Here is a 17488-nt window from a genome sequence, read left to right as displayed (position 1 = left end):
TTCCAAGAGTACCCTCACCCATGACACACTAATGGATCTAGATGTACTCATTAAGTGAGCAAAATTTCACCCCTTTACCCTAGGCATAACAAACCCTCCTCTCTCTCTCTCTCTCTCTCTTTTGGACTTTCCCCGTTGTGATTTTTTTTGACTCATTGCAGCTTTTTTTTAAGTTTGTCATTTGATTTGAAATTTAAATTCTTGAATTAAAGACATTTTAACATCCCACTTCGAGACCCAACAGAGCGAGTCTCTAACCCGTCATAGACGAGTCAAGCTACTCAAACACATAAGGATGAAGTGCTGGAATCAAAGGTGTAAGGTTTGGATACCAAGAAGTCCCCCTCCCCCTTCCTTTTTGTTGGTTTCAGCCCATATAGTAAGCCAAATCCCATTATAAATTGCTCGAGCTTGCTTCCTTAAAGTGAGACTTGAAGTGCACTTAGCTTTTATAGTAACCAATGCACAGACGTAAGAAAAATGCTAAGCCTTAATATTAAAAATCCAGCACCGGGAAAGCTATAGACATGTTATCTTAACCAACCCCCTCCACCCCACATCAGAGTTAAGTTTAATAAAGCTCCGTGATTTGCAAGATAGTAATTTGTAAACGATATGTCAATGATAAGATAGAAAGAGAAGCAGAATATCTGTAAAATAGGGGTGGGCTTCCCTATTAACTTGACTAAGGCTACAGAAAAGAAACATGAACCGTCTATCAAGGAAAGCATTTCAGATCCTTTTGTCGGAAACTCTGTAGTCATTAAGCCATCCACTTCTGTTTCATTAATAACTCATCTGAGCATTGCAAACTATTAACTTGACTAAGGCTACAGAAAAGAAACATGAACCGTCTATCAAGGAAAGCATTTCAGATCCTTTTGTCGGAAACTCTGTAGTCATTAAGCCATCCACTTCTGTTTCATTAATAACTCATCTGAGCATTGCAAACTATTGGAAGATCTTTGTTGCCAGACAATTGCAAAAACAAACATTGCTCCATCTGTTAGGGGTGTGATGCATCTCTTCATCAACCTGCTTTGTCAGAAACTCTGTACACATCAAGCCATCCAGTTCTGTTTTCATTACCTTGTCCAAACATTGCAAATTAGTGGAAGATCTGTGTGGCCAGACAATTGCAAAAAGAAACATTGAACCATCTGTTAGAAAATCATCAATCATAAAGCTTTTCAAGGGGAGATTGCACATGCCTCGACTGAACATCAAGGAAGCAATCATCAACAGCATCTATCTGAAACTCTGTAGTCATCAGCCCATCCAATTCAGTTTGCATCCGTCCATCCAAATATTGCAAATCATTGGAAGCTTTGAGTGACCAAACATTTGATGCTCCCTTGGTTTGTTCCTCTTTAGCCGACGTTGCCTCCTCTTGAGAGTTCAAGAATTCTGCCCATTTCGAAACTGGATTTTGGCATGCCCCTGCTGCAGTTGTTCTCTGGATTTGTACCCTTGAAACTCCTTTGTGAGGGACTGGCTGTGTGGAGGCTTGAAATGGCCAGCTGTCTTTTGATTCAGATAACATGATATCTTTTGCTGCCTCCTTTGAAAAACCTGATGCACACCTTCCCCTAAACCTAAGTTTAGGCAGATTTTCTTTCTGGCGGGTGGTACCAGTACAATTTACAAAGTCACCTGAAGATAAGAGTGAGGTTTGTTTCGAAAAATTGCCATTGCTTCTGTTGGTGGAAAGAGAAGGCATTGCCTTTTCCCGTCTCTGCTGCAATGTCAAATGCTCATCCAGCTCGCCAGCCATAGCTGTGCTTCTGCATTTCCGTTTCCTGGCGCGGATTTCAGGAAAAAATGTGACAAAATTTGAATCCTCAACAGCATCCTCCGATGAATCAAGACAGGCCTCCGTATCCTGTAAACATGGCAGCGGCCAGTGAAGAAAAGAACAAGTTTTATGCTGGATAAGGTCAAGCATAGGAAAGAATCAAAGAAAAGCAGTGCAAGCTTTCAGCTTGGAACGGAACCTCAGACGAAAGATACTCGTTCCACTTGCTTTCCATGTCCCGTCGTGGAGTTTCCCATCTTAAGTTTTTCACGTCTTTCATCACAACGTCAGCAAGGCCAGCTCCGTCCCACACTTCGGCCTCCCCTACCTCAAACGAAATCTGAGCGGCATGTGCCAGAGCCTCTGCCTCGGCGCTATGCCGCGAATAGTTGTATTCCTGAACGAAATTGCGAATATTTTTGGCAGCGTCAGACCTGGCGTAAACCTTCCGGACGGACTGCTTCTCATTACAGATGCTGCAATTCCACTTGTTGCTGGATTTCTTTTCTTGCTTGACCTAAAAGAACAACAGGAATTCAGAAACGAGGGGACAGAGAACGAAATCGGGGAACGAATCAAAAGAGCAGGAGAGGCAAGTACCTGCATCATATTGCATTTGTAGCACGCCAATGCAAGAAAGGCAGGCATCCTGCGCTCTCTCCTTCCTCCCCTTCTCTTCAAGCTCCAATGAATCTGGTAAAGTTGCGAATTCTAATTCTTCTTCCTCTACGCTCAATGGATCCTTGCAAAATTGCCACTCAACCAAACGTTCCCTTCTCTGAAAATAGCTACAGCTCCCGTAGATCCTAGGGGAAAGCTTCCTTCAAACAGTGCCATAGCCGTGGCCTTGTGTTCTTCTTCCTCGAAATTCAGCGTTGCTCCATAATTTGTGGTAAATCGATCGATCAATCTCTTTCCGGAGATGGCTGAGCTCCAGACATGTGTGTACTCTTCTGGAATTGCTTTCTCAGATTATCGCGAAGCTTCACACATCCCGTTGTTTATCAGACAGTTTGAAAGTCATCAATCCATAGGAAGGAGCAGCGGGAGGCGAGCTTTAAATTTTCAAATTCTCAAAATCTTTTGTAAACCCTTTGTAAACTATGGTTAGAAGATTTATGGCAATGCTCTTGCACCGTGCTGAAATTTGAAGGAGTGGGGAAGCCTTTTCCTTCCGTCAAAAGCATGGGGAGCGTGCCACACGTACGATTTTGACTACGGGCAGCTGTTCTCGGTAGGGTCAAATTACCATTCTACAAGATCTTGAATCGAACAGCTGAGATCCCATTACGCTCGACCCTAGCCTTTGACGGCTTCATCAAGCATCAAAGCTTTCCAAGCCTTCATATGAAGTAGGGGAAACATTTTGGCCTGCAAAAGAAACTCACTCTAAAATTTTAGCCTGCTTCTATGGAGACCAACCTTCAAATTTTTGTAATATTTATATATATATTATGTGTGTGATATTCCCTTGGGGGGCGGGGAGACTAGAGGCACAAAGCTCGCAATTTCACCAGAGCTCCCCTTTGAAATGACCAATCCATGGAAAATTAGCTTAAAGAAACTAGTCAACCAAAAGGAGGACCAGCCTCATGTTGTGATAAGATACCTTTTACTTTTTATTTTATTTTAAAAAAAAAACATTCCACGTGTCACAAAAACAGAAGTCCATAACCAAGAGCAAGGAATTTGCAGGTCGTAGACACACAGACCCTAAGTTCGCCCTACCATAACCTCCACAAACCCTCCATCGCATTTGCGGGCCCAGCTCTACACTGAAATAAGCTTAACGCCGTGTTTCAAGGGGTCATTTTCACAGCTATGGCACAGTCCATACTTAGAGCGAATTGATGGGCTCCTGTTTCGGTGTCTATTGCTGTGTCACTCGAAACCATCGCGACTGTGCCAACTTGCCAACTTCCAGTGGAGCGCTCAGCAGTCAGCAGACTCGGACTCGAGTGAATCACCAACAGTCACAATGCATGTAAAACGGCAAAGTTTGAGAGAAAAAAGCTGACAATCATGAGATGAGTGAGGCTCAAGGGGAGTTGGCAATCAAAAATAAATGGTGAGTCAGCCAAAAACCAGATCTATACATTTCCCCTTGTTTGGCTGAGTGCTGCATCGGATGAACCTTGAAAGTGAGGCTTGCTAGTAATGTTCTAGTTTTTCAAGAGACAATGCACTGACGCAGGTTTCCTGCTCGCCGTAGAAGTTGTTCATTTCTCACGTGGCATGTCTTTCATGAAATACTCCCTCTTGGATGATTGGATCTGGCCTTCGTTGATTGGTATCTATGCTTTTGCTATTTCGTGTGGCTAGCTTATGGAAGTGTTGTTTCATTATATATGTGCTTTTGCTATTTCATGGCCAACTTACAAAAGTGTTATGAAGTTGATAGTATCTGTGCTTTTGATATTTCATTTCCAACTTACGAACGTGATATTTATTTTATTGTTCAATGTTCGAGAAGATTCGAGTCTGTCATTGCGAGAGGATGTCTGCCATCGTTGCTAGTATAGACGAACTGCTCCTAAATTCGGTCTGTCATTGCGAGAGGATGTCTACCATTGTTGTTACTTTATCTGCCATCATTGCTACTTTATATGCTACGAGAATTGACTTTGATCTGATTTTGTTTTCTTCCTCAATTTCAAAAATTTTGGGAGGCAAAAAAAAGAAATCGTGATTTTGAATTCTTTCGTGAACTGGGGGTTCCAAAAGCTGGATAGTGTTAGGTCCAATTTGTGATTGCACTTGCGATTGGATCTCCTTGAACAATCGAATTTGTGATTGGATCTGCCTCAGCCTCGATCAATTACGACGTTGCATGTATAATTGACCAAGTAAATAGCTTCAACGATGTCTTTGGTTTCCCTCTTTAATGTCTTGGGTTTCCTTTTTTTTTTAATGCATTTCTTGCTTTGATTTTGTTGGTCTAATATGTGTGGTTTTGATGATCAATAACAGGTACACAGAGATTGTAGATGCCATTATTGAGTGAGACGAAGGCATAAGAAAATTGGTTTTCTTGCTTGTGAAGATCCGTGGAGCCTAGTGAGTTTCATTTTTCCAATGCGATTTTGCATGAGAGGGAGAATGAGTAAATGAGCAAATGAATTTCAAACACTACATTATAATGCAGAGGATATAGTTTTGGCATGGAGAGACAGGCATGTATGTGCTTTCATTGTGCTCCATGAGAGAGGATGTTTGAGCCTTGCAATTGTCCTTTGAATTTCAAACACTACATTATAATGCAGAGGATATAGTTTTGGCATGGAGAGACAAGCATGTATGTGCTTTCATTGTGCTCCACGAGAGAGGATGTTTAAGCCTTGCACTTGTCCTTTGAGTCATCAAGGGCATTATGTCCTGATGATGCCATCCGTCAAAGGGCTTTGAACTGCAAGTGTATTGATCTTGTGCACACTCCCGACGGTTGTGTCCTTTGTATGTTGAGCATAGACCCATTCAAAGGCAAGCACCTTGTTTCCAAGAGTACGAAGGTTGTAAGTTTTGAATTGCTAAAACTTGGCTATGTTTATAATTCCAATGTATTGATTTGCTGAAACTTGGCTAAGTTTATGATTCTAATGTAGTGATTTGCTAAAGGCTGACTACGTTTATGACTCTAATGTATTGGTTTGCTAAAAGCTTGCTAGATGTATGATTCTAATGTAGTAATTTCCTAAGTTTATGATTCCAATCTATTGATTTGCTAAAATATGGCTAGATTAGATTTCTTGCTTCTAAGAGTTATGCATATTAGTTGTGCCAAGGTTAGAGTTCTTACTATTAAAAGCATTCTCAATGGAGAGAGATACAAGCAAAAGTGGTCTTGGTAGACCAAAAAAGGATACAAGACAAAGGACAATTGCTAATGCTTTTCACATTACTCAACCTACTCAACCTCAAAAGTCAGCTATCTTGGATCTCAATGCATCAATAAATGACATTCTAAGAGAAGATGTTGAAGCTTCTAATGATCCTAAAAAGAAAACAAAAAAAGAACGAGAAAGGAGTTTCAAGATAGAGTGGAAATAGAGTGGAAATTTATCCATAAGTGGGCCTATTACATCAAGATGGTGATGGTAGAGAGAGAATAAAATGCACTTGGTGCACTCGATACCCTATGGAAAATCATTTTGGTAAAGAGAGAAGCACCACGATTCAATGACAAGCACTAGATAAACATGCAAAATCAAAGCCACATCTTTTAGCTACTCAAAGATCGAAAATGAAGGATAAGGGATCGGCTTTACCCATTGAAAAGCACATTGATTTGTTGGTAGAGTTAGAGAAACATAGGATTATGAGTGTGATGCAAGTCAGGTACTATGTTGCTATAAAGGACATGCCTCTAGAATCATATAAGAGTCATTGTGACTTCCTCATGTTTATGAAAACTCCATATATGCCTATAAATGATGAATATTCAACTTATACAAATTGAACTTCAGGAATGGATTTCTTAAAAGAAGCCAAAGAGGTCTATTGGGCACAATTGAATAGTGAAATTTTTAAAAGTTCATTCTTCTCTCTCTTGGTTGATGATAGCACAGATGTGACATTTGAGCATCACTTAATTGTGTACATGACATATTTGCTAGAGGAAGGAAAAGGACATGTTGTATGCAAGTTTGTGACACTTTTACCTATCATGGATTCAAATGTTGAAACCAAGTTCAATGCTTTGATGAGCTTGTTTGAAAGAATGCAACTACCGTTAACACGTTTAATTGGTTTTGCATCAGATGGAGCATCATCCATGATAGGTGCTATAATAGGTTTATATACTAGAATTAGAGAAAAGGTGCCTTGCCTTGTGGATGTACACTGTGTTGCCCATAGAGAGGCATTAGTGGTCTCGGATGCTTGTGGGCAATTTGCAGAATTTTCATTCATTGATGCTTTTGCTAATAAAATTCATGCATGGAAGGTCAATATGAAGACATGAAGATTTAGGGGACCTATTGAAAGCATTTAAACTCACACCATTGGAAGTTCTAAGAATCCATGATGTTTGATGGTTGTCTATAGGACATATCATGGAAAGGCTTGTTAAAATGATGCCATCTTTGCTTCAGAACTTTCTTGAAAATGTTGCTTCACTATTTACAATAGCAACAACATGTCTTACTTCATCTTCTTGCAGATTTTTTAGTAGAGATGAATGATTTGAGCAGGCCATTTCAAAAGGAAAACATTGACATAAGTCAGATCAGTACACATTTGGAAGTTCTCATAGGACTTTTGAGGAAACAGTACCTACGAGAATCCTTTGGTTTTGGCTCTAAACTTTTACAAGACTTCTTGGTGGCAAATTGCAAAGATGGTGTAATGTCTTTTACAGACAAAGATGGTGTGGTTCATCGATATGGCTTGCATTTTTCCTATATTGGTAATATTTCTACTAGGGGATCAATTGGTGAATGCATTGCCTTAGGAAAAGCATTTGTGATGAAAATCATTGAGGGATTGGATGTAGGTTTTTGGATTTGCCACTATTTAATGCAGGAAAAGTATTTTGTCCCAAAAGCTATGATGAAGATGAAGATGATAGAGACAAGAAATTAAGGTTATTCCTAAGTCGCTTGTGCGACAGGTTTGGGGTAGGAAATCATAAGTTTGTGGACAGATCACGATGTGAGATGGAGCTTGAGTGGTTTTGTTTGACACTCCACAAGGCATATCCAAGGTGTGGGCTTGCATGCACCATGGGAACTATGTGGTGGTGAGATCAAATGGTTGCAAGCCTATCCAAACTTGATGAAGCTTTGGCAAATAATGCTTGTGATTCCAGTAAGTACGACTTCATGTGAGCGTGGATTTTCAAAGCAAAACATGATTAAAGATGATGATAGAAGCAGTCTTACCCAATATACACTAGAGACACTAATGTTTTTACTCCTCACTACACCTCAATCATTGAATGAAGTTGATTGGGCAAAGATTTATGAGGCATTGTAGAGGCCCTTGGCCCCTACAAGGAATGAACCCACGAGAGACTCTCAAAACTCAGATCAAGAAGATACGACTCAAGGAAGAAGGAAGAATGTAACTGATGTATTAACCACTGCGTGCATGAATACATATATAGAGGATAATTCCCCTTTGTTGCCCACACCATGCACCCCTTGGTATGCCCACACACATGGGTCTTTTGGCATTCCCCATGTAAGGCTAAACCCATGTGTTTATGCCTTAACACATGGCACTCACGGTGGACTATTCGAACCACAATGCACAAATATCCCCTGAGTGGAAGTCAGATGCCAAGCCATATGTGCATGTGAAAATAAAAGTAGATGCAATCTTTTTAGGCAACGCCAAGGCAGTGTACCTATGAGTGCATGAGTGAAAGAAAATATAGAAATTAGGCATGGAATGCCCCCATTTGAAGAAGCTCCAACAATGTTGATGTAGATCTTGCCTTTCACATTACAAAATAATTGCACCAATACTCGGTACCACACTTGCATCCTCAAAACACCACATGTCTTCTTTGCCGCATCACCTAAAAAAAATAGCAGATTGGACCAACCGCAGCATAGCAACATCTCGCACCACACCAGAGGCTCGACAATCTTGTCCATGGCCGCAAGTTGCCTCCGCAATGTCGTCCATGCACGCCGCAAGTTGCACCCAGAAACAACACCCAGATGGATCCGCATTAGACCCCGCATCAACAACTTCCGGATAGGTATTGCTCTTGATGTCACATGATGAAATGGCCGCATTTGATCCAGGCTGCACCTCCACTGATCAGCACACCGCATGCAATGTCCAAACAAACAGGCCCACACTCGTCTTTGCCAAGAGCTTGATCTCCGAGGTTTGCATGATGATCACTCCCTCCTTCCATCGCAACACATCGCATCACCCACACGACCTCTTCGAGGAGGGAGTCTCAGTAAACCATGGCATCTTCCAAAGTTTCACCTCCTCGAACTGCACACATACCCGATATATCGGCTGGCAATGCAAGATGATGAACTACCACAATGGACTGTCACAACTGCATGTCTGTTACTGTTGCTCCTATATGAATAGCCTGGCGTCTCGGTGGTTTGTAGGCACATGTTATCTAGCCATCCACAAGACCAAAATGAGCACCGCAAAAACCAGTGAGCCCATCCGACTAGCGATGTCTTGAACATCTTCATGCATTGCTGAGACTGCTGGCAACGACACAAGCACTCCGCCATCATCAATCAGATCACCTTTGTTCCCCCGCACTCCTCGTAACAATGCTCTTTTGAAAACTCCGACTGCAACGGAGATGACGTCTTCCACGAACCAAAGTTGGAGAGGGTCGAAACCTTGTGGCTGCCAATATGTAGAGGCCCTTGGCCCCTATAGGGAATGAACTCACGAGAGACTCTCAAAACTCAGATCAAGAAGATACGACTCAAGGAAGAATGAAGAATGTAACTGATGTGTTAACCATAGCGTGCATGAATACATATATAGAGGATAATGCCCACCATCCACCCCTTGGTATCCCCACACACATGGGTCTCTTGGCATTCCCCATGTAAGGCTAAACCCGTGTGTTTATGCCTTAACAAGCATGGTTGAATATGAAAAATCGTAGGCCTCTACGACTTGATGCATAAATGCCTTCTGATGTACTGGTCTTTTCCCTGGGCTTGACCAACCTGCTTAATACATCCGACGTTTCTTCTTCTTTTTTAAATGAATCATTCTTTTTCAGTTGCCTAGAGTGAATTGAGTGCCTTAAAGGCCATGAAAACTTCAAAACAAAATCATGAAGTCTAATTTTATTTTAAGGCTACATTTGAAGGCCAAATTTGGATTTAAGTTTCTCCATGGAAGGCCGTTCATTGTATGAGGCCTTCCAATTGACTTCTTACCCATGCCTTCAAATTTCAGCAGTGGAGACTAAGACTTGCTCTCTTGGTTCCTTTTCTCCTTTCGAGGCTCCTTCATTCACATCAATACGGGTTCTTGTTTGGCAGAAATATTAATGTCAACACAATATTGAAGATGCGTTTGACTATTGACCATGGGGTGCTCTAGAATCAACAATTTATGTTATTAAATCTCTATGATCGAGTTAAGGGGACATTGCATTGAAAGTCATCTGAAAGTTTGGTTTTGGACTAGGCTTTTGCTTCATGGGCAACACGTTGTTCGATGTCAATGGATACTTGTATGGCAGCTTCCCTCTCAAAAAATCAGTTCATGAAGGGTGTACCCTGGAACCCTTACTCTTTGCCAGAGTCACCGAGCCACTGCTCAGGCAAATTGATCATCACATCAACCGAGGGTTACTCTCCGGACTTCCTTTACCAAGACGACCAAGATTTTTGCTGATGATGACAACTCCAACATTCTCCAATCTACTAAGTCCAATCTGGATACTCTTTTGAATATTCTATTACGATTTTGCCCTGGTCTCTGATTCTTTGTACTCTTTTCGGCAGGGTACACCCGGAACGGCCTTCCAGCTCAACCCTTTTGATAGCTGTTGACTTGCATATCTGGTGTGATCAACATGGCAAGCAGGTTCACTCTCAATGACTTCTCTCAGGGACCTCACAATGACATTGCCATCAAAATCAGGTTAGCATGGAAATCGTTTGCTCCTCGTGATTCGATTGCTATGTGGAATATGCGGCTCCACTGTGTCTAAGGATCGATCTTTTCGTATCATCTGAATTTCCTACTGTGGTGGTTACTGGTTGCAAAGTTTCCTACTCAAGAACGCTTGGCTAAGTGGCGCAATCATATTTCTCTGGTATGCCCATTCTGTTGAGTGGCGATTGAATCCCACTTTCATGTCTTTTGGAGTTGCCTTAAGATGCAAACAATTTGGCGGTCGGTGTCTCGATGCTCTTGGGTTATTGTGACCGCCTCACGGATCCTCAACTTCCTCTTTAGAATTTAATCTGCACAATCACTGTTCACAGGATATGGTGTACACGAAATGCAGTCGTCTTCCAGCGTGCCACGTTCCGTATCCATTTGTTGGTGAAATTCAGCAGGAAGTGTTGAGAATTTCAATAGGAAAAACTCTGATTATGCAGTAGCCCACACGGCTCTCTGTTGTGCTTAGCAAGTGCCTCACCTTTTCAATTAATATATTTCCTTTTTTGCATGCAAAAAAAAAAAGCTATTTTTAATCTGGGAAGGCCAGCGCCGTAATAGTGGATTGGGCAATATGGATTTCAAGTGATAAAACTTAGAGCTGTGCTGCGCTATCTTGGTTGTCCGCCTGGGCTGGGTGTTACCATGAAACAAATGCTTGAATTGGTGTCTCGCAAAAATTTGCCACAAGTTTCACAAATGGAAGGACAAATGTCTGTCCTTGTTGGGTCGCCTGACTGTTCTAAAACATAGACTATCACCTACTGTGGTTTTCCTGTCCTCTGTTCTTCCATTTTCACAGCATGATCTTTTTGAAGTGGAACTTTTGGCTTATGACTTCTTTTGGCGCGATCACTGGCATGCGCAATACACTTATACTCCTTAAGTCGAGGGATGTCTCAGTCTTGAAGCTTTCAAGAATAAAGGAGATAGCTTGTGTTCTAAGTGGCTCCTCAAATTATACTATTCTCAACCATAGGCAATGCTCTCGTGATATTGGATTGAGCTGACTGGAGTGCTTGATTTTTCGCAAGAAGCTGTTAAATGGCAGGAGATTCTTCTATCCAAATTGAAGTTTAGTATACAGCAGTCTGAAATACTCAACAAATTCATTCCCATATGGAGAAAGGTAATCAAGGATTCCATCTAGCAGGGTTCAAAACATATTCATGGGAGACAGATCTTTGGGTTTGAATATTTGGATCAATCGTTGGCCCTTCCACAATAATGTTGCGCCAGTACAGATCAAAACTAGACTATCCCTACGATTGCAGCAAAAGGGAATATCCTCTTGGGATTCTCTTTGGGATTGAGCGTTACCTAGACAGGCCGTGACCCAATTCGATCTTACAGCCTCTGAAGAATCCTTTCTTTAGGTTACATTCTCAAGGCTCCGCCATGATTGGCCAACTAGCCATACAAATCAATGGGCTATTGATATGATGGGTTGGGCGAATCAAGCAGTAAGGAGTTGTCATGATTATCCAAAAGATTTCACTGCAGTGCATGACACAGATATCCCTCTTGCGACTCAAATGGCGTGGAGGTCCAAGGCTCCTCTAGACTCCATCATGGTTTGGGCACACATACTACATAGGTGTGGAGCCTTACTCCATCCACGAGATTAAAATTTTCCCTATGGAGGCTATTAATTTCTAAATTGCCTACAAAGGACCACTCGGTGAAATGGCAGGATATTTCCCCCTTCTTCCCTTTTTGCAAAGTCCAAATGGAATCATACTTTCATCTATGATAGGGTTGTCTCATGATTAAGCCTATTTGGCAGATGCTGCAACATTGCGAGCTCATGTTGTCCTCTCCTTGCTATCACTACGGAGGCACTTCACATGGAAGGTCGTGCGCATCAGCACGCACTCATGTGGAGGTTCAAGAGGAGATTATAGATTATAGCGGCGATGAGGCGTTACATTGGCGGCTTTCAAGATGAACTCCAGCGGATGCGAACAGATCCCCAACACCATTCTTATGGTCGAGCAAGTGCAAAAATCCCCGTGAAGAACCTCATCCGATGGTCTTGGCAATGCATTCTGCACATGCTATCTATCCAGTAGGCATGCATGTGAACGTACTCGCAAGGCCCTCCTGATTCTTTGACACTAAAAACACAGTTACAACGAAGGAGTGATCCCGAGAATGGAGATGTTATGTCTTAGGGCTCTCCAGGCGGAGTTGACCATCGTCAAGGAACGCCTTCACATTCACTCTCACTGCCAAGGCTGTGGTCAGGGCAACAGGTACGGGTCTCGTTGGATGGACGCAGAGTGTTGAGTGCATCCTCATCTCCAACAGTAGTTTCGGCTGCTTCTCGCAACCTCTTCGATCAAGGAGCACCAAACATTGGAGGCGCCGCGATGGTGGGTTAAGTCAAACATCTGATGATCGGGATGCTCATGTCCGACAGTTTGAGGTGTATGCGGTCAACAATCCGCCACCCATGGTACCACTCCGACAGGAGGTAGTGTTTGAATCAACCTTAGTAGGCAAGGCGTCAAGGTGGCTTGCAGAGTATGCAGTGGATCAATTCACCACATATGATCTCGTCCGCACTGCATTCTTGAGATGGTTTCGTAAAGAGAAAACGATACCACAAACTCTGGATAGATTGTGACGGTTGGATTAGGGAGATCAAGATGTGGAGGATTATGCGTCCAAATACAGTTTACTTATGCAACGTGTGCCGCAAGCGAATCGGCCTGCTCAGGAGGTGCTGAACGATTGCTTCATTAAGGGGTTGTCCTAGGAATTGAGGTTAGCATTGGCGACAGTGGATCGAACACAAACGGCACTCATGGATGCCATGGCACAACCAGTGCGAGCAAGGGAATCTCTGCACGGAAAGGTGGCCAAGAACCGAAAATCCTCGAAAAGCAAAACCAAGAAGAAATTGGAAAAATCGAAGAAGTCGGATGATAGCGATGCAAATTCGGACGCTGACAGCTCGGGAGAAAGCTTTGAAGAAACCAGTACGGAGGAATCTGACTCGGAAGCGGAGAAGAAGATCCAACGAGCCTCTAAAGGGTGTAAGGACGCTACAGTGGCTTCCAAAGACGGATCGGGATGGATGTCTTGGGAATCGGCACCATTCCTAGTCCTCATAGTGGCTGATCAACGTCGAGTTAGACCACTTGGAATCTTATGGACAGTCATCTTGGAGGTGGCGGGCATCTCATTTGTGGTCTCCTTTGTGGTGCTAAATATGGAAGCCCCGACATCAGAGTATAGTGTACTCTTGGGCAGGCCTTGGTTGCGGCAAGCAAAGGTCAAGCAGAATTGGGATCATAATGTCATCTCCATGCAGACATGTAAGAAGAAAGTGCGGGTCACAATGGGAGTGGCAGCACCCTTCACAGATGCGGTTCGACCAATGTTGGTCAGGACTGTGAACATGGCGAATGGACTGGAGGAGGAGGAGGAGGAAGCCTTCCTTAAAGCAAATCGAGAGTTGGTCCCAATCTTCACCATTGATGTGGAAGGCATTATAGAGAGATACCTGCATTAGACTCTTTTTGTGGGTTCCATCACCACAATCCAAGAGGAGATGGCCGAGCAACAGCAAGCAGCATCGGATATGGATTTGCAGGATCTCCTACAGCAAGAGAGGGAGTTCGAGGAATGCATGAGCCGAATCACACGGGTGCAAGAAGATGCTCTGGATACGATTTTTCTAGGGGATGATGGTGCATCTAAGCCAGTCAAAATTAGCATGTTGACGGTTGAATTCTGAAGTGAACTGATAGCTCTGCTAAGGGATTTCTCCGATGTGTTCGCGTAAGAGTATGTTGACATGAAAGGATTGGATCCAAAATTTTACCAGAATCGGGTTAGATGCGACTTCGACCAAGATACAACGCTATCGTATGAATCCACATGTGGCCAAGCAAGTGCGAGAGGAGCTGGAGCGCTTATTGTGAGTGGGATTCATAGCACCGATTGAGAATTCGGAATGGATTTCACCTATTGTCATCGTGCCAAAGAAGAATAAGAAATTATGGATTTGTGTGGATTACCGCAAGCTGAATGTATCCACTGTACCAGATCCCTTTCCTCTAACGTACATGGATTCCATGTTGGATGAAGTGGCGGGCCATGAGGTATACTCATGGCCCACCACTTCATGGTATACTCATGGCCCACCACTTCATGGTATACTCATGGCGGTGGGCCATGAGGTATACTCATTCCTGGATGGGTATAGTGGATACAATCAAATCAGGATGGCTCCTGAAGACCAACCCAAGACAGCATTCATCGCATCATGGGGAGTCTATGTGTGTGCAGTCATGTGGTTCGGATTGCAGAATGCTTCCTCCACTTTTCAGAGAGCAATGCATGAGATTTTCGGCTCGTACTTGATGGACTTCATGCGGATCTTCCTAGATGACCTCAATGTGTTCGGAACATCTACCGAGCACCTGGATCATTTGCGGAAGTGTTTCCAACAATGCAGGGAGGTGTTCTTCAGCTTGAACCCTATAAAATGTGCATTCGCGGTATGAAGCGGATGACTCCTAGGTCACGTCATCTCGACGGAGGGAATTGCAGTGGATCCCAACGAGGTGGCGGTGATCATACAAGCACCTGCACCAACAATGCTTAAGGATTGCTTGCGCTTCTTGGGACAGATCTGATGGCATGGCAGACATTTGCGATTCTTGGCTCATATGGCAATTCCCTTGAATGCACTTGCTCATGTGGAACCGAAGGCATTTTTGTGGACCGCGGAGTGCGACAAAGCTTTCCGGCAACTCAAAATCCAACTTTCAAGAGCACTAGTGCTGATGTGGGAGAAGAATTTTCATGTATTTGTTGATGCTTCGGATAGGGCTATTAGTAGTGTCTTGATGCAGGAAGATGCGGACAAATGGTATTGCCCAATCTACTATGCAAGCCGGCGGCTCTCGACTGCTGAAAAGAATTACTATGTCATGGAAAGAGAAGGACTAGGCATGATTTATTCAATCCAAAAATTCCGGCATTACTTGTTGGGCCGACCGTTCGTGTTCCATGTTGATCATTCCGCATTGTTGTACTTAGTAAAATAGCAAAGTCTTACGAGTCGATTGGCACGTTGGGTGTTGTTACTACAAGAATATGACTTTGATGTTATTCATCGGGCACGCTCGTAGCATGCGGTAGTAGATTACTTATCGCGACTGGAGTCTGGGGAGCTGCCAACGGGAGTGGAAGATGAATTTCCTAATGCGGAGTTGGCAGCTATTTTCAGGGTGGATCCGATCGAGGTGGAGTCCGAAGTGGTTTCGGAAGGCCCGTGGTCATGGTATGATGAGACGCTCTCATTCCTGACTACTAGCATAATGCCCAAGTACATGAATAGAGACCAAAGGAAGCGATTGGCACTATGGATCCGATCTTTTGAAGCAGTATTAGGCCAGTTGTATTGACGACATCTGACGGAGGCCTTGCTGCGGTGTGTTTAGTCTCATGAGTAGGAGGCAGTGTTGATGGAAGCCCATTGCGGGGTTTCAGGTGGTCATTTGCGGGGGAAATAACTGAAAAGAAAATTCTACAAGCAAGCTTATGGTGGCAAACCATGCAGAAGGATGCTAGGTGGTTTGCAAAGAGTTGCGACCTCTACCAGCGGTTGGGCCAACCCACAGATCGCGATCGAATGCTGCTCAACCCCATCTTACCACTGGAGCCATTTCAGAAGTGGGGTATGGACTTCATGGGTCCATTTAGGCAAGTGACTGCCTACACACGGAATTGTTATACACTGGTAGCAACTGATTAGTGTACCAAATGGGTGGAAGCCTGGGCTTTGTGGGATAATACCACAAATTGCAAAATGCCTATACCGAGATGTGTTTACCCAGTTTGGTTGCCCAATCAAAATCTTTAGCGAAGAGGTACCCACTTTGTCAACAAAGTTATTAAGCGGATGAATTCTTTCTACATGGTGATTCATAAGACGTCTTCTCCCTACTATCAGCCACAAGCTAATGGGTTGGCTGAATCGACAAATCATACATTCAAGCGAATTATTTCGCTGTTAGTGAATGAGGACCGCACGCATTGGGCTTACCGCACATCTTTCAAGGTGGCAACTGGGTTGACTTCTTTCAAGTTGGCATTGGGGCTAGAAGCAATTACGCTGATAGAGCATATAGTTCCTAGTTTGCAGATTGTGGTGGACAGGCTTCTTCCGTAGGAGTCCATGGTGTTCCGATTGGATGTTCTTGATTAGTTGGTTGATATGCGGTTGGAGAGCTACTATCTAACTCTAGAGGTGCAAGCAAGGCGGAAGTGGAGGGTGGATTTGGCTTCGAAGAAAAAGTCGTTTGAGCGCGGGCAATTGGTGCAGCTATTCAACTCGTCTAGGGCGGATGCCAGGAAAGCTGAAGTTGTGATGGTCTGGTCCATTCTGGATCTTTCATGACTACGGGTCTACATCGTTCTATCTTGGGGACTTTCAAGTGTACGTACTTCCACATCCAGTTAATGGTTTTCGATTGCGTCCATATCATGATGACGGTAGTCTTCAGTGTCCCTTTCCGATATCTAATGAGGTGTAGCTTTCTTTGGTTGAGGTGGAGGTGGCAGAGCAATCACATGAGGACATGTGGCAGAAGGGTATGATGCATGTGACAGCAGCCTTCTCTGCGAGGTCCTATCCCAGCTGCCATGCAACATGTCATCAAGGCGGGGTATTGGCAATCTAGATTGCAATCCTTGGTCATTTGTTTGCATGTACCAGTTGCATGCTGAGTATTCCTCATTGCACTCTCAGTTCTCTTAGTCTCCTTCGGCTTCTGGCCTTTCCCTGCATTCAGCATTCTTTGCTTTCTTTTGCTTCGCATCGTTATGGTGATGTCTCACGTGCAATTTCATCCCTTCATTCCGTTGGTTTACATTGATTCTCAATCCATCGATGCACGTCTCCAATGTCCGTGAATTCGAAGCTTTAGCAGCATCGATTGGTAGAGGGTGAACATTCACCCAGCAGCATTAGTGCTTTGCCAGCAGCTAGCGATGGGATCAGCTTTGGAGTTTTTGGGTAAGCATCGGGAGCTAACCATTCAATTGATTTATGAGCGA

The 17488-nt window shown here is 43.5% G+C and overlaps 1 protein-coding gene and 1 long non-coding RNA gene across 3 annotated transcripts; one reads left to right on the top strand and one right to left on the bottom strand.

Moving 5' to 3' along the window:
- Positions 1-916: 916 nt before the first annotated feature.
- On the bottom strand, positions 917-2874 carry LOC147895912 (uncharacterized). Of its 2 annotated transcripts, none has more exons than XM_087383044.1 (3): positions 2396-2874; positions 1995-2312; positions 917-1882 (listed from the first exon to the last, which is right to left on the bottom strand). In XM_087383044.1, the coding sequence occupies exons 1-3, from the start codon at positions 2441-2443 to the stop codon at positions 1175-1177; spliced, it is 1074 nt and encodes a 357-aa protein (XP_087239170.1). In that variant the 5' UTR covers positions 2444-2874; the 3' UTR covers positions 917-1174. The 2 variants fall into 2 exon arrangements, with proteins under 2 accessions (XP_087239170.1, XP_087239171.1); XM_087383045.1 differs by having other exon boundaries at positions 1995-2192.
- Positions 2875-10255: 7381 nt separating this feature from the next.
- LOC147895911 (uncharacterized) lies at positions 10256-10859 on the top strand. The gene is made up of 3 exons (XR_015541922.1): positions 10256-10387; positions 10515-10562; positions 10735-10859. It is a non-coding gene; the product is annotated as an uncharacterized LOC147895911 (long non-coding RNA).
- The last annotated feature ends 6629 nt before the right edge of the window (positions 10860-17488 follow it).

Source organism: Dipteris shenzhenensis, chromosome 12 (assembly GCF_047967505.1).
Source record: "Dipteris shenzhenensis isolate YYH24624 ecotype China chromosome 12, Dip_SZ_1.0, whole genome shotgun sequence".
NCBI classification, from domain to species: Eukaryota; Viridiplantae; Streptophyta; class Polypodiopsida; order Gleicheniales; family Dipteridaceae; genus Dipteris; species Dipteris shenzhenensis.
Note: the sequence above shows the minus strand (reverse complement) of the source record. Positions and strands in the feature narration are given on the sequence as shown.

Coding starts and splice junctions, on each gene's coding strand:
- LOC147895912 (XM_087383044.1), bottom strand. CDS start 2,443: ATGCCTGCCTTTCTTGCATTGGCGTGCTACAAATGCAATATGATGCAG. Junction 2,313..2,395: donor ACAAATGCAATATGATGCAG/GTACTTGCCTCT, acceptor TTGTTCTTTTAG/GTCAAGCAAGAAAAGAAATC. Junction 1,883..1,994: donor ACGAGTATCTTTCGTCTGAG/GTTCCGTTCCAA, acceptor CCATGTTTACAG/GATACGGAGGCCTGTCTTGA.